At 43.9% G+C, this 24,468-nt stretch overlaps 2 protein-coding genes across 3 annotated transcripts; one reads left to right on the plus strand and one right to left on the minus strand.

Moving 5' to 3' along the window:
- dcaf10 (DDB1 and CUL4 associated factor 10) lies at positions 1–18,464 on the plus strand. The gene is made up of 8 exons (XM_086049093.1): positions 1–996; positions 3,530–3,643; positions 3,795–3,992; positions 4,837–5,039; positions 5,130–5,207; positions 6,142–6,287; positions 6,982–7,372; positions 14,995–18,464. Exons 1-7 carry the CDS (start codon positions 494–496, stop codon positions 7,351–7,353), a joined length of 1,614 nt encoding a protein of 537 aa, XP_085905219.1. The 5' UTR covers positions 1–493; the 3' UTR covers positions 7,354–7,372; positions 14,995–18,464.
- On the minus strand, positions 11,216–24,071 carry cpxm1a (carboxypeptidase X (M14 family), member 1a). 2 transcript variants are annotated; one of them, XM_086049092.1, is made up of 13 exons: positions 23,806–24,071; positions 19,389–19,498; positions 18,048–18,187; positions 17,874–17,958; positions 16,582–16,732; positions 16,415–16,503; positions 16,217–16,340; positions 15,908–16,104; positions 15,662–15,841; positions 15,041–15,335; positions 13,556–13,695; positions 13,257–13,359; positions 11,216–13,180 (listed from the first exon to the last, which is right to left on the minus strand). In XM_086049092.1, exons 1-13 carry the CDS (start codon positions 24,068–24,070, stop codon positions 12,846–12,848), a joined length of 2,214 nt encoding a protein of 737 aa, XP_085905218.1. In that variant the 5' UTR covers position 24,071; the 3' UTR covers positions 11,216–12,845. The 2 variants fall into 2 exon arrangements, with proteins under 2 accessions (XP_085905218.1, XP_085905217.1); XM_086049091.1 differs by having other exon boundaries at positions 16,415–16,732.
- Positions 24,072–24,468: the final 397 nt, after the last annotated feature.

Consider the following 24,468-nt stretch of genomic DNA (forward strand, 5'->3'; position numbering starts at 1 on the left):
ATTAGATGGCGCCGAAGGAAAATGGCGGAAGCGGAACTACGCAATTTCTGTTAGCGTGACGAAGTAAAGTCAAGTTAATCAATCGAATTAAATTTACTTCTGGTATTTTAAATCGGAGTTTAAAAATAACTTTGTTATTTTCAATCATATGCAACTAAAAGACCGATTAAACATAACATTGCTCGTTTTATGTTTTTTTTGTGCGCTAAGTCTCATAATTTTCATTTTCAAGCGTGATATCGTGTGATTCGGCACTTGCATACATTTATTTTGAAAGCATCACCGGTACTTGTCGGGTTATGCACCGTTTAGCCTAGTCCGCTTCTACCCGCGGTGGTTCGGCTCAGGCGAGTCTGACAACAAGCGTCGTTTCTCCGCTTCAAGCGCCCCCTGTGCCACCATGGCCCCGCCGCGGTGCTGAGGCGGCCCCGCTTTCACGCTCGGCCGGTGGACCGCGCTCATCGGACACTTGGATATCTCCCCTGAAGCCACAATGAGCTCGGAGGATGCCGACGAGCCGCGGGACAGGCCCGACAGCAGGAGCAGCAGCAGGAGCAGCAGCAGCAGCAGCAGCAGCAGCAGCAGCAGAAGAAGCGGCGGCGGCGGCGGTGGCGGTGGCGACTCCGACAAAGAACCCGACATGGACGGCTCGGACCACGACGGAGACCTCGCCCGGAGCTGCCCTCCTTCCCCTTCTTCAACTCGCGCGACTTCGGAAGAGCGTCACGAACCACCCGCCGCATCTCGACCGGCAGGCGGCGAGGCTGGCGGCAGCGGCGGCAGCGGAGGTTCGGGCTCCGACGCTGGTCGGCCAACGAGTCTGTTCTCGTGGCTTCAGAACAGGTCCATCAGGCGGGGTGTGTTTGTGGACCCGGTGCGGGACAACTTTCGGACCATGACCAGCTTGTACAGCTCCATGAACCCGGCGGCCGACTCGGTCAACCTGAGCACCAAGACCCACGGTGCCGTGTTCAACCTGGAGTACTCCCCAGACGGGTAAGGCCTTCAATTTGGAGTGACCCCGAATATGGAGACCGTATGCTTCATTACACACACTAGAGTTGCCTTTTTTAGACATTGGTTGAAACTTTATCTTGTAATCCAAACCCAGCCTTGAAACCCTAATTGAATCTGGTGTGAAGCCTTAACCCTTCTTTACGTCCATATCCCTGGTTTGAAAACCTCCTCTTGGTGTTAAACCCTGATTTGAAACCCAAACCCAGGAATGATCACATAAATCCTAACCCAGCCTTGAAACAAACATTTGCTAAATGGAAACCCTGATATGAAAGTCTAATTTTTGCTTGAAATCCTTATTTGAAACCTTCATTTACCCAAGGTTTGGATCCCAAATGTTTTCTAAACAACCACCCCTGTCTTTTGACCCTCATTTGAAACCCATATCCAGTCTTGAAACCCAAGCGTGACGTGCTCACCTATGTGTAATTTTTTAAACCCGGCGTGGCATGATTTCTAAATTGTAATCCAAACCCATTTCTGAAACCCTAATATTTAAAAACCGATTTGATTTGAATCCCTAACCCTGTCTTTTTTTAATTGATTGTATTTGTAGAATGAATATTCCACAGTCTCCAGTCCTTTTTTTTTTTTTTTTTGGAGCAGTCGATTGTCTCACTAGTCTCAATCTCCTCCGCAGATTAAAATGTGTAAAGTCCTTCTAAGAAACAGTATCAAGTTAGTTATATTTTAAAGAGCCTGAATTGCTTTATTACACACTTTATAGTTCATTTTTTTTGTTTTGTTTTTAACCTTACCATCACGTCTGTAGGTGTGTACGTGACTCGAGTGAGTGGGTCAGTTGGTCACTGTGGATTAAAGTAGCTGGGTCAAAGCGACTAGACGGCTCATGAAAGCGGGTCAAACAGAAGCAGCAGGCCGGCTCACGTTCGTGTCGCCACTCGGTCCTCCGGTAAATGCGCGCTATACCCGTAATTTGAAATCCAAAACCGGGCATGAGACCCCAATCTGAAGTTTTTCCATCCAATTTGATTGAAACCCTCACTGTGGCTTTTAAATGCTCATTCGTAGGGATGTCACGATATCCAAACGATAATATCAGGATATGAACCTCGCGATGCGGTAATTAACATGATATTGTAGGGAGGTTGGCGATATATAAAAATCTCACCATACTGTATAAAAGCTCACAATATTGTCAAAAATAAAGGGCGCATATTAAAAAAAAAAACAATATTCTGTTTTTGTACATAATAATAGCACTAAGAAAGAAATAACTTGGCCTTGGCTGAAGCAGGCCGACGAAGATATTAAAAAATATTTCCTGGTATGACTGTTTTTTTTTGGGACCTTTTATTGGCTAGCACGTTTAGTTTTGTTCATGTGAGCAATAATCGGTTTAATTTCTGTTTAATCTGTTTGGGTGTGTGTATAGGTCCTGATACACCAAACCGACGTCAGAGGTCGTGAAGCGTCGTGGCGTCTTTAAGCGCCCGTCCGTAAGCGTTTTGGGGGCGTTTACGTATATTGAATCGGCGTCGCCAGTCGTGACACGTGGTCACTCTGATTGGCTGTTAGCTAGCAAATCAGCGCGCCGAGCGCCAACGGGAAGCGACAAATGCGTAAAAACAGCGAGCGCGCCTCCGCTGCCTTAATCTTCTTACAAGTGCAAGAGCGAGGGTTGACAATGTAAGTATTTCACAATACCGTGTCAAGAACGTGATGGTTTACTTCGCGTGGGAGTTCATCGTGAGCGGAGAATAGAGCCGAATGCATTGTTTACGTTTTTTATAATCCGCCCCCGGCCAACATCTTTCCGGTTGGAGTTTTCTAACTATGAGAAATGGTGACTACCGCCACCGATGGTGTGGAAGGGTATTACATCTTATGCATGCGCAGAAGCTACTTTAATGGTCAGCTGTCGTTGCGGCGTATTCCTCCAGCGTGACGTGCCGACAGCCGGCCGGACGCCGCGGCGGGTAAACGTTTGTCACTGTTGGCCAGCGTCTTTTTGGTCTATCGGGGCCTTTAGGTTTCTGTGGAACACGAAATACAAATAAAATAAACACGAGCAGTTGCATGTAAATGTCTTGACAAAACATGCAGCAAATGAAACTGCACAACTAAACTAACCACCAGAGGGTGCTGGAACTGCATGAATGGAAAACAACTCGGGATTTTAAACGGATTTACTGCTATTAAAATCGTGACACGACGACGACGATATCAGGGCAAACTGAATATCGCGATATCACGATATTGCCGATAGTGTGACATCCCTACTAATTTGTAAACCTAACCCAGGTTTAAAATTGTATCCTGTACCCCAAACGCAGGCTTGAAACCCTAAACTGCATTATTAATATTACTTATGAACTCATAGACATTTTCAGACCCTTTTATTACGCAAACGTTTGGAATTTTTTTTTTTTTTTTTTTTTTTTACAAATCTAAATAAAGTCTTGGAATTGAATGGCCGGACTGTGAAAAGACTAGTAAATTCGTCAATGGCAAGTGATCGAGTAGCCCGATGATGACGCGTGATCTTCAGGTCTGTGCTGACGGTGGCCTGCGAGCAGACCGAAGTCCTCCTCTTTGATCCCGTCTCGTCCCGACACATCAAAACTTTGACGGAGGCCCACGAGGATTGTGTCAACAACATAAGGTGACGTTTCACCCTCTCCGTTTTTCCAATCATCTCCGCCCGTCCAATCAATGCCTGTCAGAAAGAGTCCACCAATCCGGCAAAATTTCATGCGGAGGTCTTCCACATCCGCCACATTTGCTGCAAATGTTCACGCCGTCACTCTGGGCAGGTTCCTGGACAACCGTCTGTTCGCCACGTGTTCGGACGACACCACCATCGCGCTGTGGGACCTGCGCAAGCTCAACTCCAAGGTGTGCTCGCTGCACGGCCACGCCAGCTGGGTGAAGAACATCGAGTACGACACCAACACGCGCCTGCTGGTCACGTCCGGCTTCGACGGCAACGTCATCACCTGGGACACCAACAGGTGGCCGGACTCTTTTCTTGAAAACTATTGTCGCCGCCGCACCGAAAGTATGACTTGGATATGGTGCACCTGCTTGAAAACCTATCTCGTTATCAAAAGTGAAACTGGAATAATCATTGACAAACCGTGTCACTCGAGCATAATTCCTTGACACCAATTACTACTTTCGAGTCATCCCGTGCTTTGGCGCCATCTTTTGGTATCGTTGGAAAATTGTCCGAAAGCCACAAATAGGTGAATTGTTCAGGATAGGGACTGAGCCCTTCCGCCAATAGCAAAAAAAAAAAAAATCTAGTAATTAACACCCAGAAAGGGTTATAGTTGCCTATAGATTCCACAAGATGGCGACAAAGCACAAGTTTTGTCTAAATGAAGTTTTTCAGCTCAAGTCAATGTAGCTCCTTGGCACCAAGATGGCAGCAAAGCGTCGTTTTTGTCTGGTTGAACCTCCTCAACTCACGTCACTATACTTCCTTGGCGCCAAAATGCCACAAGATGGAGACAAGGCACAACTTTTGTCTAAACGAAGCTCCTCGACTCATGTCAACATGGTTCCTTGGCACCAAGCTGCCAGCAGATAGTGGCAAAATACAACTTGTTCTCACTGAAGCTCCTCAACTCACTTTGAAAGTTCATTGGCAGCATGACGGCGGCAAAGCGCAACTTTTGTCTCGGTGAAGCTCCTTAACTCACTCCGAAGTAGCGCGTTGGCACCAGAATGGCGCCAAAGCAGTACTTTTATTGCTTTGGCCTTTACTCACAAAAATAGACCGTTTCGATTGGTTGGTAGTCACAGATAGAAGCTTTTACGTTTGCTCACACGGTTCTGAAACGCCCCGCGCAGATTCACGGAGGACGGCTGCCCGCACAAGAAGTTCTTCCACACGCGCTACCTGATGCGGATGCGCCTGACGCCCGACTGCTCCAAGATGCTCATCTCCACGTCGTCGGGCTACCTGCTCATCCTGCACGACCTGGACCTCACGCAGTCGCTGGAGGTGGGCAGCTACCGCATGCTCCGAGCCAGGCGAACCCCGCTCACTTCAGGTCGGTGGCGCAAGAATCTCAGTCGCAACGCTGCTCCGTTTTGCTCTCGGCTTCAAATGTGTTCTTTGACGCCCCCCCGCCAACGCTTAGATGGAGGCGCGCTGGCGTCCCGCTCGGCTGGACCTCGCCACGGAAACGATTGCAGCAAGTTGCACCCTCACAGAGAAGGTGACAGACCCATGTTTAATATATAGATATAGATAGATAGATAGATATATATAGATATATATTAGTGCTGTCAAACTAATTGAACTAATTAATCGCAACATTTTCCATAATTAATCGCGATTAATCGTATTTTTCAACTACAATTTTTTACAAAGCTTGGAAATGTTATTATATATTAGGTCAGCTGCTACAGGAAATAAATACAACTGAGTTAATTTTTTTTGTGCGTTATGAAATTTAAATGAATGCTTTAATTTTGACTGCCTTAATATATATTGTATATATTATATAAATTATATATATATATATATAATTTTTTTTTTTCAATTTTTTTTTTAAAACTTGAATGTTCTTAATATAATATGCATTTTTTTATTACTACATTTTGTTGTATGATTGTTGTATTATTTCAATATGTATATTCATTGAATATTGTGGCATACAATACAAACTTAAAAAAATATTGATACAGTTTATCTTAAGATTATGTACATATTGTAAAATAGTTTTGCACTCATATTGTGTAGAGCTGCAACTAACAATTATTTAATAATCGGTTTATCTGTCGATTAATCGATGAATCCAATTTTTGTTTTTTTTTAAACAACTTTATTTCCATCCCTCTAGTCCAAAACAGGACATTATTTCAAATTGTAACATGTCAGGCCAAAATGTTGATGTTTTTTTCCCCCCCAAAGTAAAAGCAAATATTAGCAAATGTTGAAAATACACAAAGATAACCAGTCTGGTTTCATGGAGGCCTCCGGAAATTTAAGATCTAAATAAATGTGTGTGGTTGAATATTTTTAGCATTGCCTTAAAATTCCAGAACCGTCAGGCTTGGTCCCAAGCACCGTCGCGGTAAATTAATTGATGACTTTGAAGCTGCTGAGGACCAACGGCCGCTCACCCAACCCAAATGCTCTCCTTGCAGGCCTTTCTCCAAGGAACAGCCTGGAGGTTCTGACCCCGGAAATCCCAGGCGAGCGGGACAGAGGGAGTTGCATCACGTCCCTGCAGCTGCACCCCAAAGGCTGGGCCACGCTCATACGCTGCTCCAGCAACATGGACGACCGCGAGGTGAGCACGTCGCGGCCCTTTGTATGTATTTATTTATATGTGTATATTTTTTTAGAGATGAACCGATATGTTTTTTTCAGGACCAATACCGATTATTAGTGGTCAAGGCGGCCGATAAAAGCCGGTATAAATTTTTCGCAAAAAAAGAAAATATTGGCATCAAACTCTAGAAAAAATAATACAATTAAAATCGTAACTTTGTTGAAACGTTTTTAAGCGTCTGTTTATTGAACAATTTTTCGGATTTGCACAATGTCGATATTTTGGGGGGAATTATTATTACTATACATTTTTGACAATATGCATCTTTGTTACCAAATTCTAACAAAAAGTTCAGGGAGCACCCAGGATCGTCAGCATGTCTTAAAAAGTGAAATGAAAAAAATCGCTCCATATAGTTTTCGACAGTAAATGAAGTTCTCCAATATTTAGAAATGACAGGAATTGTAACTTTCACATGTCTTGGTTTTGAGTCCATCACAGTTTTAAATTGATTTATTATCGGCCATCAACTATTTTAAAAAGGCCAATGCCGATATTACGCACAATATTGGCGCCGATAATCGGCCCGGCCGATAATCGGCCTCGCCCTAATTTTAATGTGGCATTACCTGGCCTCCATCTTGGCTTGGTTTTGACACCCACCTCCATCTTGGTTGCAACCCCCCCCCCCCCCTTCCCACCCACCCCGCAGTGGACGTGCGTGTACGAGTTCCAGGAGGGCGCGCCCACCCGTCCGCTGGTGTCCCCGCGCTGCTCCCTGCGCCTGACGCACTACATCGAGGAGGCCAACGTGGGCCGGGGCTACATCAAGGAGCTGTGCTTCAGCCCCGACGGCCGCCTCATCTGCTCGCCGTACGGCTACGGCGTGCGTCTGCTGGCCTTCGACGAAAGCTGCGGCGAGCTGGCCGACTGCGTGCCCGTGCAGACCGGCTGCCTGCGCGAGGTGCGCGCCATCTACTCGCACAGCGACGTGGTGCTCACCACCAAGTTCTCGCCCACGCACTGCCAGCTGGCCTCGGGCTGCCTCAGCGGCCGGGTGGCGCTTTACCAGCCCAAGTTCTAGCGGAGCACGCCCGCCCCAGGTACGCCCGACTTTTCTATGCACACCTTTTCAAAAAGTGCTGCGCGCCCACCAGGGACGTTTGAGTCGGTCCCGACCGGCAGCGCCGACGCGTCATCCCGCCCGAAATTGCCGATTTCAGGTGGAAGTGGACGGGCGGTTAGCACGTCTGCCTCACTGTCGTGAGGGTCGGGATTGGAATCTGGGCTCCGTGGCGACTGTTCCCACGGTCCCCCCAGGCTTGCGTGCGATTTCTGCGGCCTCCTCCCGCATTCCCAAAGCCTGCATGTCAGTTCATTGAAGATTCAAAATTGTCCATAGGTGTGAACGAATCGAGTGCAGTTGCTCTGTTTGGCAGGTTGTCCCGGGCGACTTTTTACGAGGGGGGTCAAATCAAGAAACACAACTTGTTACGTTTTAAGCGCTGACATCCATCTCCTTACTTTCAAAATACAACTTTTTTTTGTTCTGACCAAAAATACAAATCGAAAAACTGCAAGTTTTTCTGAACAACACATCTTTCATCTTGTGATGTTATGTCCTTTTTTTCTTTAAGCTTCTGACTTCCGAACAGCTGCAACTTTTTTCTGGGAAAAAAAAAAATTCTAGAGAAACATTTTATTTTTAAGTTTATTTTTTTTTTAAGTTTATTTCAAATGGAGGGAACATTACACGTTTTCTCAACAAAAGACGACTAATATTCCAGTTTTCATAAAAAATGATTAAAAAAAAAAAAGACCTTTCCCTCAAATGGTGCTGATAACACTTCTTGAGACTTGAAATATTTAACTTTTATTTTACAGAGAGTAATAATGTAAATTTCTCAAAAGGATTCCTTTTTTTTTTTTAGAAAAAAAAATTTGAATGTTTAAAAAAAAAAAAAAAAAAATATTCTTGTAATGTTGCAGCTTTTTTTTTCAAATGATTACCATAATCGAACGAATAATTAAACAAGAAAACACAACGTAATATTTGACATTTTTTGTTTTTTTTCCCCCTAAGACATCCTCCGTCTAATATTCCAACTAGCTTGAGACACTACGACTTTTTTTCTAAATTCAAAAAGTTTGGGCCAAAAAGTCATCTTCAGTAAATTGAAGACTCCAAATTGTCGATCGTTGTGAATAAGAGTGCAAATGCTTTGTCTGTGTCTACCTTGCAATTGGTGGGCAACAAGTCCAGGGTGGGGCCAAACCCATTGAAGGTTTTTTTTTTTTTTACTTTAAAAAAAAAAGAAAAAAATTCTATGTTCTTGTAATATTATGACTTTTTTTTATCTACTAACACCGACTTTAATCTTCTGAAGTTTGTGATGAAAATCATCCTTTTTTCGCCGCATAAAAACAGTAAAAACGCAACATTTTGTTGCCAAAAGACAACCAGCAGTCTGGGTGAAAAAATTCTAGGGAAAAAAAATGTCGGAAAATCATGACTTTGATCTTGTAATATTTTGACTTTTCCCCTCAATAAGACGACCAACTTTTTTCACCATAAATTGCTTTCCCCTGTAAAAATATCTCCTCAAAAAAGACTCCAAATTGGCCTTAGGTGTTAATATGAATGCTTGTTTGTCCGCCACCCTCATGAGGATGAGCCGCATCCAAAATGGATGAATGGGAGGAGAAATCCTTTGTGGAATTGCCAGCTGACTGCTTTGATGTTGACTCGAGACGTAACGATGGACGTCGATGCCGATCAACAGGTGCTGTTTTGCGCAACTATCCGCCGCCGCCTTTGGCTCATGTTTCCGCTTCGTGGCCTTTCAGCGTTTTTCTGCATTTGAAGGCTCCTCGTAGCACGCCGTCAGCGATGGCGTTTAGGTGGCTTTTTTTTTTTTTTATTATTATTATTTTTTTTTTGTTTACTCTTTTGCGTCTCGCTTCCTGTTCAAATGCTGAGAAGCTCATCTTACAATGGAAAATCGTCCAGTGTTGTTTTCCCATTCGACCGTTACGACACTTTTCGCACTGTAAAAAAAAAAATCCATAATAACAAGAGACGCCCAAAGAAATTTCTTCTCATCCATCAGTGGCGTTTTTGTAAGGTTTCTTGAGCTAATGATAACAGAAATAATTTTGAATAAAAAATGAAAGCCAAGTGTGAACTACTATGCATACCAGCCTTAGTTGGTTATCAATAAGGGCTGTTAGGACCACACTGGAATGGAAAAAATATATATTTTAGAGGGAATAAAATCGTCATCGTGCAGCTTTGAATGTGAATCGTGTACTCTGAAAAGCACAGCTTAAATCATGTCGTATTATGACTTTAAAAAAATCATGAGAGGGAAAAATTCTAAAATGATCGCTTTCTTCACGATGCATCACAACTTTCGTCTTTCAATTTATCCTCTCTATCTCGGAAAAACTATTTTCTAAGAACAATAAAAAAAAAAACTCAAAACGAATCCATTCTCATAATGTGACGACTGTTTTTTTTCAACAATGATCTAAATTTTATAATGACTTTTTTAAAAAAAAAAACAAAAAAAAACACAAGTTTTCTTGTGACCGTAATGATTTTTCTCCAAACGACGGCTAATATTTCAACTTTCTCCAAAAAAAGCCACTCAGAATCTTGTGAAACTCAGCAAAACTACTATATTATATTACGATTGTTTTTTTTTTCAAAGCGACTTTTTTGAGGCAAAAATGCAACTTTTTTCTTTGAAACATTGCAAACAAACGTGACTAATCTCGATCTATGGCAATGTTTTTTTTTTCTTGACAAACGACATCTTTAATCTCGTAATATTACAAACTTTTTAAAATCTGACTTTTTTCCCCAGAAAATAACATTGTACTACTATTGTCATGTTGCGATTTTTTTTTTTTTGTCGAAATACACAAAAACTGTTTTTTCGATTAAAATATAAAAAATTCTGAAAAATCCTAATCTCATATTACAACCTTCTGGAGAAAGTCAATTTTTCTAGAAAACACTTTACGACTACTGTCGTAATATTGCAACTTTTTACCGGAAAAAATACAACTTTTTTCCATATTTCAAAAAAATCGCTATTTGAATCTCGTAATATTACAGCCTTCTGGAAAAATATCGACATTTTCTTTTTCTTTTCTTGACAATCCACAACTGTCACATTCCTTTGATCTCGTTACGATTGCTCATTACGATTTTTTATGAAGAGGGGGAAAAAAGACTTTCTACAAAAAAAATGTTTTTTTTCCTCGTCAGACTACAAAACTATTCTCGCTATATTTTTTTTTCCTTTCCAGCATGGCCCTAATACTAATTTCATACAAACATGGTTTGTTCTTGCGCTTATTTCTTATGACAGTAGGACATTTTAAAGTCATTTCAAAACTAATATTCAAGGTGAACCTGAAAGACAACAGATGTAAACGCATTTATTGAATTATTTATTTCATCATCGTTAAGACTTTGTTCTTCTCCGGAGCTGTTTTGTGTTTGTGTGTGTGTGTGTTGTGTGTGAAACATGTCTTTCAGGTTTTTCCAATATGTACTGTCAGAATAATCAATTACTGAAATGAATATTACGGTCTCTCAATTTGCTCTAATTGTCAGAATGAAATAAGTGAAAATATGAATTCAACAGAAAACATTTTTGTATTATTTTCCAGTGCTCCTATGCGCATGTGTGTGTGTGTGTGTATCTGTGTACACGCTGCGCCAAGTTGTATTCATGCATCGAATCATCCTGAGCTATGAAATGTAAAAAAAAAAAAAAAAGAAAGAAAAAAACAAAACAAAGGTACTTTGTCTTGACAAAAATAAAAAAGAAATTGCTTTGTTTTGCAATTTGTTGTTTTGCCTCCTCGCCACTAGATGGCAGCACAGCCTAAAAACGTTTGCTTTTGCCAAACATCAAACCAGGCCAGCCAAATACAGTAGAAGGAACTTTAATTAAAATCATTTTAAACAGTGTGTTCCTGTTGGACATGAGTCAAAGTAAAATCGCTCTACATCAGACCAGCTGACACTTGTTGATGGGGAAAAAAAAAAAAAAAAAAAGCATGTCATCATTCAACAGTCGTGGAGCAGAATCGCCACGACTTGACCAGGTGCACGTTCACTTTGTCTATTTTCACTCATTTGTCACAGTTAAAAAGGAACAATTAGGGCCACACATACAATTTTGGTTCAAGAATAAACGTGGAGATTTGGGAAAATAAAATTGTACTTCATCGGGGAGGAAAAAATGTAATTTACGAGAATGTTTTTTTTCTTAGTAATACCAGAATAAAGTTACCCCAAAAAATTGGGAAGAAAAGTTTTGCTATTTAGATTAAATATCGTAGTATGAGGGTGAAGTCGTACTTTTTTACTAAAACTAAAAAGGCAATGTCTCTAAAAAATATTTTAAATGTTAAGTAGTTTGTAATATTAAAACATTGTTTTTCTCTCAATATATGAATTTAATCGCATTTTTCTAAAAATGGGAACTGGAGAACAAAGTTTTAGTTGCACAACTGAAAAAAAGTCTTTTGAAGATTTATTTATTTTTTCAAAAAACTTGACTTAAATATTTTAATATGTCTTTCACTAAAGTTACAGTTGACATTACAGTTTTCTTGGGGGGAGGGAAGGGATTTTTTTTTTTACCTTATCCCCCGTTTTTCATGAAAGACTTATACTAAATGTTTATCAGCATTTTTTTGAAGATTTGGGGGTTTGTTTGAAAAAAAAGTACTTTTTCCCCAATGCATTTTAATGGACGTCAATCGTACGTGTATTTTCGCTATTTGTGCAATTCGCGTGCAGGCCTGATCCCTGACCCTGCGAATAGCGGGGCTCAACTGTAATTTGCAAAAATTAGGCCATTCTTTTATACTACAGGGATTAAAGTCATCATTTTTTGGGCAAAAAAATAATTTTGTGAGTAGAATGTTAATTATTTGGGGGGAAAAATATTTTAGATCAAAAACCGCCTTTGTGGAAAAATGTTATGATTAAGTTTGTTAAAAGTTGTAATCAATGACAAAACAACAAAGATGGGGGGCGTAGTATAAAAAAAATTAACACCATTTTGGCAAGTTATATTGAAACAAAAATTTTAGCAAGTTTTGGTTTACTTTTGTTCGAGCAAAGTTTCCTGCAAGTTTGGGTTCAATTTCATTCTAACACAATGTGAGCAAGTTTGGGTTCAAACGAGTGTTTGGGTTATGCTAGTTATCGCCGTTTACACGTGGGGGCTGCTAACCCCTCCCCCCCTAAACCCCCGCGTATGAAAATTGATGAATGAATCTGTTTCCACAAACGCGATATTAATCAGAATACTGTTTAGACTACTGCAAGTACGTAAAACTTATTACCGCAAAAAAAGACATTAAAACACTAACAATGACGTGGCCCTAATACTCCTTATTCGCCCAAAGTTATTTTACTTTTGGACAGCACAATCAAGTGAGATCCGCTACAAGCTTCCTCTTGGATTGGCAAGTGTGCCTAATGTTGTGTCCGACAGTGAGGTGAAGCGACCGTGCGTGTCCTTCGTGTTTCTCGATCCCTAATCCTCATAACGTCAAGGGGGAGGATCGCGCCCTGCGGGCCTGCTCCCGCTGCATCCTCTGGCCCTCTCGCCGTTGGTTGATGGCCTTGGTGCTGGCGCGCAGCTTGCGCAGACGAAGGGCCCGCAGGCGCAGCTGCAGGTCCTGCGGGATCTTGCCGCCCTTGGCGCGGATCTCCTTCAGGCGCTGCACGGGCGTCTGAGTCAGGCTGAAGTCGCAGACGGTGGCGCGGGGCTCCATGCCCACGTGGCAGTGCCGCACGGCCGGGAAGTAGCCCTCGGCCCACGCCACCACCTTGTAGTCGCCCGGGTTCAACAGGCGCCAGTAGTCTCCGTCGGCGGCTGCGGGAGGGCGGAGAGGCGAAAGGCCACCGCGAGGTTACAGCAAAAAGAGGCGCCATCGGTTTTGCCGCCTTACCTGTTCGGATGTCGTGCCCGTGGTCCTCCACCTTGATCACGGCGTCCTCGATTCCTTTCTTGCTCTCCTTGTCCCGCACCACCCCTTTAAGGCCTCGATGAACCTGACAATACAACATTTACGGGGGGGCACATTCACGTTGCTAGAATCGTGTAAAAATGCTCAAGGCAACATAAGGAAACCATCGAAAAATGCCTGGAGAAAAAGTCCTAATATTACCAAATTAAAGTCTTGCTTTTTTTTTTTTTTTTTTTTTTTTTTTGGGCTGTAAATCATTATTTTGGGGAAAAAAAAGCGACCTGCTCCATGAAGAGGAGGAGAGACTCCTTGTTGTTCTCCCACTCGACGGGAAGCTCGTCGGCGTGAGGAAACTTGTCGCAGGAAAGCTCCACCGTCACTTCGAAGCAATTGGTGTGCAAGTAGCTGAAATCATTCATGCCTGACAAGGACATCGCAATTACTAGCTCGCATTCAAACGGTCGAAAGAGTTACTGTCTGTGTTAAAAAGAAAAAAACGTTAGCTCTGTCGGTTTTCTACTCATGATATTCTCATGTTGCTCAAGGAAACTGGCTCCAGGGGCTGAATCTTTTTTTTTAGACTTTATAGAAGGTGCTAGCTACCGAGCCAAAATGGCCTCTCCAAACCAAAATGGCTGACTTTCTGTGCCTTTTCAGACATGGCTATTGAGGCTTTTTTGCAGCTCTGCTCATGATAGACTCGCCTACCAAATTTGATGTTACTAAATGAAACTAGTTTCAGGGCCTGAAAATATTCTCGAGTGCCACCGAGCCAAAATAGCCACTCCAAATCAAAATGGCTGACTTCCTGTGTCTTTTCAGACTTAGCTTCTTGAGACTTTTTTTGTGGGCCAACTCATGGTAGACCAGCCTACCCAATGTCATGTTGCAATGGGTAGTTAGCTTCAGGGGCTGACTTTTTCAAATTTCTTTTTTTTTTTTAATTCTCAAGGGTGCTTAAGCCAGAATTGCTGCTTCAAACAAAATTGTCTGACTTTCTGAGTATTTTCAGACATGGCTTCTTGAGACTTCTTCGTAGGTCTACTCAGGATAGACAAGCCTACCAATTTTTTTTTTTTTGGGGGGGGGGGGGGGGGGGGGGATAAGTTAAACTGGCGTGAGGGCAGGGGCGGAGCCAGATCGTGGCTAATGGGTGGGCCTGGAACAATCAGGGCGGGCCTGAATATTTCTCTCACTTCACATAATCCTCCTGTCTTGACGCATGGCATATTCAAATAAAATGACGAACCGAATAATATGAAGTTCAGATTTTCCTTAGAAAACCACAATCATGCCGTTCTTAATCAATAAAATAAAAAAACACAATGAAACACATATTTAAAAAATTATTGTAATAATAATTGACTAAAAATGTAATCTCACCGGGTGTGCACTGCCCCGCTTCAGGTGCTGTTTTTTTTAATACATTTTTTTTTTCGAGGGTTCCAAAAAAAAAAATCGCCGTTCCAGAGCAAAATGGCTGACTTCCTGTGTCTTTTCAGACATGGCTTTTTGAGACCTTTTTTTTTGTAGGTCTACTCATGATAGACTCGCCTACCAAATTTCATGTAGCTAAGTGAAAGTGACTTCAGGTGCGGGGCTGAATTGAAAAAAAAGAAGGAAAAAAAATCCACCAAGCCCAAATTGCTGACTTCCTGTATCTTTTCAGGCCTGGCCTCTTGAGACTTTTTTTTTTTTTTTTTTTTTTTTTTTTTTGCAGGTCTGCTCAGGTTAGACCCGCCTAGTGAAAGTGTGTGGCGACTCACTTCCGGGTACATGGTGCCAGGCGCCACCGTTGATGATGTTGTTGTACACCTGGAAGTCTTCGTTGTGGCACAGGCGGCGCTCGGGGTTGGCCATGGCCAAGTTGGTGGAGGCGTAGACGGTGGCCAACCAGCGGAAGAAGGCGTTGTCCGGCGTGGGCGTGTTGGCCTGCGGGGCCCAGCCCTCGGTGCCGTCGTACGGGTACGTCACCACCATCTCGCCCCCGTGCAGGTTGGCACCCAGCACGAACGGGATGTCCTGCATCCAGCTGATCACGGCGCGCGTCTCTGCCGCCACCTGACCAACCCGGGACCCGACCACAATCAGTTTACTGGATTTTTTTTTTTTTTTTTTTTTATTCCCCCTCTTCTAGCAAGTTTTGGCGTGTGATGCATTTTGTGTTTTTTTTGGTCCTAGGATGCATTTGCATCACCACGATACATCCTGATGTTTTTGCTGTCTTACTGAGAATGAAGTTCAGTGCTATTTGGTCCCTCACTGAGAGTGCTTTTTGCTGTTTTTTTTGTTTTGTTTAGAAGGCATTTTTCTGAGCGATGTGAGGTGCTAAAAGCAGTTTTTGCTCCCGCTTCCAATGATGCATGTTGTTTCTTGTGTGTTCTTACCATGGCGTCTTCTTTCGTGTAGTATTCCGGAATGGGAATGTAGTGGTTGGGCACTTTAGACGGGTCCTCGGCCATCTCCTGAGCATCCCACAGGATGGTGTTCAGATCCGGGAAGTTGTGATTCAGGTCGATCCCTTCGAAGGTGTATCGTCCCTCGCCCCAGGCGGCCAGCTCGGAGCCCTGAGGAACGCCGCGAGATTTAAATCCACGTCAATTTTCTGGCGGCGACCGGTAAGGTCGACGTACCTTGTTGTAAGCCACTTCGTACCCGTCCGGGTTCATGGAGGGAAGGAGGTGAATGCGAGTCTCGGTAACGAGCCGGACTACGCGCTGGTTGCCCCGCTTGTACTCGCGGCACAGGTACTGCATCAGGTTGAGGACCAGCTCGCGACCCAGGACCTCGTTTCCGTGCATGTTGGCCACGTAGCGGAATTCGGGCTCGCCTGCTCAAAACAAGTCACGGTTTCGGGGTGCCTATTGGAGTCGCTCGTTCACTGCCGTCCCGGGTTGAAATTGATCTTTGACGTGAAAATGAGTTAAGATGGCGCTCCTCACCGAGTTCGTGCTTCCCGGGGTTATCCGAGATCTCCATGACGTAGAGCTTGAGGCCCATGTAGCTTTTCCCGATGGTGTAGATGCGCGTGATGTCGGGACACTCCTCCGCCACCGACCTCATCAGCTTCCAGAGACGGAGAGAGCGAGGTTTTAAAAGTGTCCGACGTGTACAACCCGAAGGAACTTGTGAACGTTCACTTTTCTCATCTCCTGGTAGTTGTGGTGTCGGAAATCCAGGTCCCCCTTTGTTCCGGCCTCTCGTGCTGAAGAAAAGCTCTCCTGCGGCTCTGGAAGGTCGAACAGCGGACAATCGGTTAGCGGGCGGCCGCCGAACCCAAAACACGGCCGCGTTGGTGCGCGTGTACCGTCGATGCGACATCCCAGTATCTCGGCTCGGAGGCAGATGTCTCCGTCAGGGTACCAACTCTGCGGGTTGATCCGGATGTAACGCGCGACCCTGGCGACGGGGAGCAAGGCCAGCACCGGAATCTCGCCGTCGCTGTTGCCTTCAAAGATCTGCGTGGAGTGGGACGGCGCAACGTTGGTGTCAATGACCGCAACTGGATGGAAATAGTAATCATACTTTGCGTGTTTTGCCAGTCAAGCCGCACAGCGCCATGAAACGATTGCAGTGCGGCCGGTGTTACGTAATCGCTGCGGTGTTGCATTCAACTCGTTTCAACCGTTTCACATTTGTTTCCAGCAAGCTTGACTTGGCGATTTGTAAACAGGATACCGATTGGCGTTTCAAATTAGGGTGTCAAGCCTGGGTTCGGGTTTTCAATTAGGCTTCGAGACAGGTTAAGGGCAGAAAAAAAAAAATCCTAGTTGTGAATGTAGCTTGAAATCGATTACGTTCAAATGAGGATTTCAACCTTGGGTTAGGGCTTCAAACCTGTTTTAGGGTGTCGAATTAAGGTTTCAAGCCAGGGTTAGAGGTTAACAACACGGTGTCGAACCTTGGTTAAGGTTTTTAACAAGGGTTATGGTTTCACATTTGGGTTTCAAGTCCGGGATGGGGTTTAAAATTAGGGTTCTCAAACCTCTGTTAGAGTTTTGAGACTGGTTCAGGGTTTCGTGCCTTCGGTTTCAATTTTGGGTGACAAGACTGGGTTAGGGTTTTAAATTAGGGTCTCAAGACTGGGTTGCTATTTCAAACTGGGGTGTCAAGTGTGGGTTAGGGCTTCAAGCGATGGTTTCAAGGTATTGTTTGGACTTTCGAAAATGGATAGGATTTCAAGGCAGGGTTGGTGCATCAAGCCTATCTTAATGGATTCAGGAGTTAGCCCCTCAAGCAAGGACTAAGGTTTCAAGACATTTAGGGTTTCAAATGAAGCTTTTAAGACCTGAGGGTTTCAAATCAGGCGTGGGGTTTCAAATTAGGGTTTCAATGAGGGTTTGAAACCAGGGTTAAGGTGTAAAATTAGGGTGTCAAGACTGGGGTATGGTTTCAACTGAGGTTTTCAAAACAGGGTCTCAAGACTGGGTTAGGGTTTCAATTAAGGATTCCTTCAAGCCCGGCTTCGGTTTTAGTACGGTTTTCAAGCGGACGTTTGGCTTCAAACATGGCTTAATTTTTCAAATTGAGCTTTTTGAAGTCCGGTTTTAAAAGTCCGGGTTGGGCTTTTAAAGCGGTGTTTGAAGCTTGAAATCTTACCGCTTCATGCGTTGCATTCATGCTGTTCTCCCAGCTGATGGAGTCGTTGCTCAGCTGCACTTTGTAGCTGGTGACCCAGTCTCGTCTGCGCGCACAAATCCAGCTCAGATTTCCCAATCGGGGGAACGGCGCCAAATTCCTGGCGCGCCGACACGGCTGGTGACGCTACCTGACCTCCAGATGGTGTTGCGGCCCTGCAGGATGACTCCGGTGAAGCGGGTCAGGTGCAAGGCGTCCACCTCCAGCCACTGGTGCCGGTCCCTGTAGTCGGCGCACCAGGCGCCGTCGTACAGGTCGCCGTCCTCGATGCCCGACTGGAAATATCATCACGCGCACGCACGCGCGGAAATGCTTGGTCAGCAATCGGGAGGAACCGCAAACTTGTTGGCTCTGGAGACTGACACTTAATTGCTTTCAGACTCCCTGAGCCGTTTCATAAGACCCGTTCAAACTATTCTTCTGCCAAAGGCGCTTTGTTTTTTTTTTTTGCTTTTTTTGTTTTTTTGCTGTTTTCTTTATGCTTTTTTCCCCTCTCTCAAAGCCCCTCATTCCGTCCCACTTAGTTTCGAATAAATATCCATCCAACACAAATACAGTGATGCCTTGAGAACACTCAAATCATTTTTCTCCATTGAATTGAATGGAAATTCCAATGGTCTGTTTCAGCATCACAAAATAAAGCAACAAAAACTTGTTTTGGGGTTTTTTTTGTTTTTTTTTTGGGGCCTTATACAATTAGGATTTCGGAGCTGATCAGCGATTTAAAAAAGAAAAAAGAACCGATCACCAATCCAATCAGAAGATGGACTAATCTATTTAAAGGTGAAGTCAAGAATATGTTCTATGCAAGCCCACTAGTTGAAACAGGGCATTCTGAGAAAATATTTCATTTGTGGAATAAGTGCTAATCCACCCGTTTTTAGCCATCTCTGGGGGCGGCCGTTTTGTCATTTCTGTCGCCTGAAAATGACATCACCACTGCTCACAACGACCAATCGCGGCTCAGATTCAGAAAACAGGTCAGCCGTGATTGGGCCTTGTGAGCAGTCGTGATGTCATTTTCAGTCGACAGAAGACAAAATGGCCGCCCCCACCGATGGCTAAAAACAAGTGCATTTTGCTGCCTAATTTATATTCCACAAGCGCAAAATGAATCAGAATGCCGTGTTTCAACTAGTGGGCCTGCTGGGAACATTCTTGAAAAAAAAATGTTTGGGTTGACTTCCGGTTTAAACAGAGTGTTTAGCAACTCCCGTCGACCTCAGCTATTGGTGGGTATACCTCAACTGGGAGTGGCAATAAACTGCTTGAAGCCTCTTCTTTTTTTAAGACTTGCCTCACTATTTGCCAAAGTGCCGCTTACTGCTCATCAGTTGAGGTACCGCTGTATCAGAATCTCCTGTTCCGGCATTAAAAGCTCAACATGTCCGCCATACTGCATGATGGTGACACAACAGCTGAACGGGACAGATTACAAAAAAAGAAGAAGAATGAGAAATGGAGAAGAGGTCAAACCTGGATGTTGAGCCTCCCCCTGTGAGGACCCAGACCGAACCTCTGGAAGGAGGACGCCTGGATTTGGGTGTCGTCCACCCTGAGGGACTCCAGACCCAGGGGAGGACAGCCTGGAGGACGCAAAAGACACGTTTGGCATCAGTGACAGCGGGTGAGTTGGTTGCATAATTAGGCTTGAAAAAAAAAAAACACGTCGAACATGTAAGTCGAAGTTGCTTGTGAAGAAAGTCGAATGTGAGTAGGGCACAGCCGCAAAATAGGAACGATGCTCTTATCGAAGAGCATCCCGTGGTAAGGCGCTGAGTCCTTGGGACAGAATAAAACAATAACAATGGACTGTGGAAATGTAAGAAAAACAGAGGGGAATGTAAGAATAATGATGTATATCATGATTCATGTGTTCGATTTTTCATGGTTAGGCTTGCTAGCTTTATTAGCTTTGTCGGTTTAGCTTTATATTGTATAAAAACGGGGAATGTAAGAATAATAATGTATGTAATGATTCATGTGTTCGATTTTTCATGGTTAGGCTTGCTAGCTTTATTAGCTTTGTCGGTTTAGCTTTATATTGTATAAAAACGGGGAATGTAAGAATAATAATGTATGTAATGATTCATGTGTTAGATTTGTCATGGTTAGGCTTGCTAGCTTTATTAGCTTTGTAGGTTTAGCTTTATATTATATAAAAACAGGGGGGAATGTAAGAATAATAATGTATGTAATGATTCATGTGTTAGATTTGTCATGGTTAGGCTTGCTAGCTTTATTAGCTTGTGTGGGTTTCGCGTTAGCATTTTCCATATCCAGGCCCAACTTGCTTGGTGTGCTTTGCTTCCACATATGTATGATAAAAGCTCACACACACATCGACAAAACAACTTCAGAGTGTTCCAGCTGCTTTCGCTCCCCTTTCCCTTAAAGCTGGAACACCTTTGTAATCAGGGACTCCGAAGAAAATAAAAAGAGAGGAGGCGCAGGAGCCGGCAGAGGGTTTCAAGAACTGTAATCGTACACTTGCCTGCGCTCTCCTTGCAAGCAAAAAAAGACTATGTTTTGTCTTCGGTGTGTCTCCAATCCTCATTGTGTGCGTTGTTTACTAATGTCTGACTTGGTGTGAACCTGACACTTTCCCTTTAAAAGTTATCGTACTGCGGATTGCTTTTGTTTTGCTTCCGAATGTGGAGAAGAGTTTCAGCTGCTGCGCAGTGCAGGGGCGTGTCTATTCTAGCGGGATTCCGGTTGCGCGGGCCTGCTCCAAAATCCCGTATCGCCAATTCACCTTGAACTTGTTTTGAAAGCTGTGACGTAGAAGTTTTTCAAAGTCACTGTGATGATTAAGTGACCCTTGCATCCATTTTTCTGTTTGTGGCCTGTGGAAGAAAGACTTTGGACACCACGGCACTAAGTTCACCCGGAAAGTATTCACTGGGCTTCACTTGGTGTGACTTTTAGAATTTTGAGGGGGGGGGGGGGGGGGGGGAAAAAAAGAATGTATTCCATTTAGAAATACGGCTGTGACATAATAAAATGTGGAAAAAGTGAAGCGCTGCAAATACTTTCCGGATGCACTTTGTGTGCAAACTTTGGTTTGGTGTGTTGCCTTGCATGTTTGGGGAAAGGGTGGACTTTGAAACCGAGTGACCTGAGAAGACACTGCACATGCCTCTGATGTATTATCGCGGGTACGGCGCAAAACGCCTCAGCTCTGCCAACCCCAACACAAGGCCAGGAAGACTCATTTCTAAAAAGGCCAGGAAGACTCATTTTTACACAGCAAATTATTTTACTGTATTGTGCGTGACAAAATGACTCCTGTTACTGTGTGTTACAATGACAGTACTGTACATGACAAATGACTGTCGTTATTGTTTCTGTATGTTCCATTACAAATGACTCTACTTTACTGTTACTGTAAGCTAGATGACAGTGACACCTTTACTGTATTTTTTTTTACTGTATGTTACACAACAAATGACTCCTGTCACTGTTACCGTGTGTTACATGACAAATGACTCCTGTTACTGTTCCTCTGTGTTACATGACAAACGACTCCCGTTACTGTTACTCTGTGTTACATGGGAAATGACTCTTGTCACTGTTACTGTTTGTTACATGACAATCGACTCCTGTTACTGTTACTCTGGAAATGACTCTTGTCACTGTCGCTGTTTGTTACATGACAAACGACTCCTGTGACTGTTACTCTGGAAATGAGTCTTGTCACTGTCACTGTTTGTGACATGACAAACGACTCCTGCTACTGTTATCCTGTGTTACATGACCAATGGCTCCGGTTGTTGTTACTGCGTTTTACACAAGAAATGACTGTGGTTACTGTTACTGTTCGTTGCACTCCAAATGACTCATGCTATTGTTTGACAAGCGACACCTGTTCTGTTATTCTTACAGTGTTCCATGACCAATATCTCCTGTTACTGTTACTGTATGTTCGCAGTGCTTGCCCTCCCCATCAAGGGGTTAAAACTGCTCCGGCGTGAGTGCGATGTAATCGGAGCATCTCAGCTATGCGGGATGTGGAGAGAGGCCCCCTTCCCCACTTTCCCACTCCTTGTGCTCCTCGAGCAGGAGGGGGAGGAGGAGGAGGAGGGGGGATGATGAAGACGGCCAGATAAGACATTTTTGCGCAAAACCGGAGCCAACCGGGGTCGAGTGTAAAAGTCAACGTTGCGGCCGCCGGGAATTCCCAGGCAATAACACGAGCGTTGATCAGAAACGCTGACAACGTGTTTTCGCTCCACTCGTCTGCTTTGGAGATTCGCGCGCACACGCGTGGGTACAGCCCGCGGGAATGATTTGCGCCCAAGAAAGTTCCGCCTGTTCTCACGCTTGGAGACGAGTCACAGCTGACTTGTTTTGGGGGATTCGCGGCACATCTGGCAGCAAAGCGTTCAAACATGAACAACTTACCTCCTTGAAAGCGGAGGTCAACGCAAACATTTTGTTTTTTCAAGAATATGTTCCCAGCAGGCCCACTAGTTGAAACGCGGCATTCTGATTTATTTTGCGTTTGTGGTGTAGAAGTTAAGCAGCAAAATGCACTCGTTTTTAGCCAACTCCGGGGGCGGCCATTTTGTCTTCTGTCGACTGAAAATGACATCACGACTGCTCGCAACGACCAATCACGGCTGACCTGTTTTCTGAATCTGAGCCGCGATTGGTCATTGTGAGCACTTGTGATGTCATTTTCAGTCGACAGAAGTGACAAAATGGCCGCCCCCTGAGATAGCTAAAAGCGGGTGGATTAACACTTAATGCCCTGATTCAACTAGTGGGCTTGCATAGAACATATTCTTGAAAAAAAAAATGTTTGCGTTGACTTCCTCTTGAAGGACAATGTTTCAAATTCGACTTTTGGACTAGAGTCAGGGTTTCAAATTACAGTTTTAAAGACAGGGTTAGAGTCTTTAGAGAGTTTACAATTTGGGTTTTAAGACAATTTGACAGTGTCAAACAAGTGTTAGGGTTCAAATTTTAGTTTAGGGGCCAGCTGTTGGATTTCAAGCCAATGTTAGGGTTTCAAGCAAGGGTTAGTCGGGTTTAGGGGTTTAAACTCGGTTTATGGGTTGAAGTTTGGGTTTTATTAGTCATGATTAGGATATCAAGACAAGGTTTCGGACTTCAATTTAGGGATTTAAAATTGACTTTTAAGACAGGTGGTGGTTCAAACGGGATAGGGTTTCAAACAGGGGTCATGGTTTCAAATTTGTTTTTTAAGACAGCGTTGAGGTTTCAAATAAGGCTTTAAAACCAGGTTTGGGGTTTCAAGTTAAGGTTTCAATCTAGAGTTTTAAGTCCTGGTTAGGGTATCAAGTCAAGTTTAGGGTTTCAAATGAAGATTTCAAACCAGGGTTAGGGTTTCATATTATGGTTTGAAGTCATGTTTCAATCCAAGGTTGGGCTTTCAAATTAGGGTTTCAAGTCAGGTTCAGGGTTTCAAATAAGTGTTTTTGATTAGGGTATCAAGACATTGTTAGGGTTTCAAGTTGGGGTTTGAAGGTTTCAAACAAGGGTTTAGGATTCAAATTAGGGTTGGGGTTTCAAAATAGTCTTTTAAGTCATGGTTAGGGATTCAAGAAGGGGTTTGTGTTCCAAATGACGGGTTCAAGATGATGTTGGTGTTTGAGACAAGGACTGGTGATAGAAATTGGGGTTTCAAGCTAGGTTTATGCTTTCAAATGATGCCTTAAAGCATAGTTTAGGGTCTCAAAACAGGGTTAGGGTTTCAAATTAGGATTTTAGGTTCTTGTTTCAAGACAGGGTTGGAGTTGTAAACAAGTCTTTGGGTTTCAAACTACATAGATCTAGGGTTTCGAGTTAGGCTTAGCAATTTAATTCAGAGCTAGAGTTTCAAATTCAGGTTTTAAGGACAGGACCGATGAAGTGTGATTGGTCATACCCATTTCAAGTTTGTCCTTGTGCTTGTCTTCCATCTTCTTGCTCACGCTGCTGGGACGCGGCGGTGTTGGCACCCAGCTCGCCGTGGACTTCAACCCTGGGGTCGCGGTGGGCGTGCTCCCGGCCACGTTGGCGGCGGTCTCGGAGGCGGCGGTCTCGGTGGGTGCGGTCTCGGTGGCGTTGTCGGCGCTCGCCCAAAATCTTCCCGCCAGGAGGACGATGAAGACCAAGGCTGACTTTTCCATCCTGCTCTTTGTGTGCTGCATGTGCAGAGAATGCGCCGGGACGTCGCTTATGAGGGCAGACCGGAGGGGGGGGGGGGAGGAGGAGGTGGGAGACCGAGGGGGAGGGGCTCCAGACGCCGCAACGCAAATCATCAGAACGCCTCAAGTCCAACGTCCCAAAAGTGGAACAATCGTCATGGCAGACTTTCAAAGGGTGCATGTTTCAAATTAGTTTGTTACACTTTCAAAAGTAGGGTTTCAAGACAGGGTTAAGGCATCAAAGTAGGGGTTCAAATCTGAGTTTAAGACTGGGTTAGGGTTTCAAAGTAGCGTTCCAAGACAGGTTGAAAGGTTTCAAATAAGTGTTTCTAGACTGGTTTGGGTTTAGAAACTCAAATTACAGTTTCAAATTCGCAATTTAATTTTGGATCACACTTTCA

This window comes from Filicampus tigris, chromosome 13, assembly GCF_054856515.1.
Source record: "Filicampus tigris isolate MCC_2025a chromosome 13, RoL_Ftig_1.0, whole genome shotgun sequence".
Lineage (NCBI taxonomy): Eukaryota > Metazoa > Chordata > Actinopteri > Syngnathiformes > Syngnathidae > Filicampus > Filicampus tigris.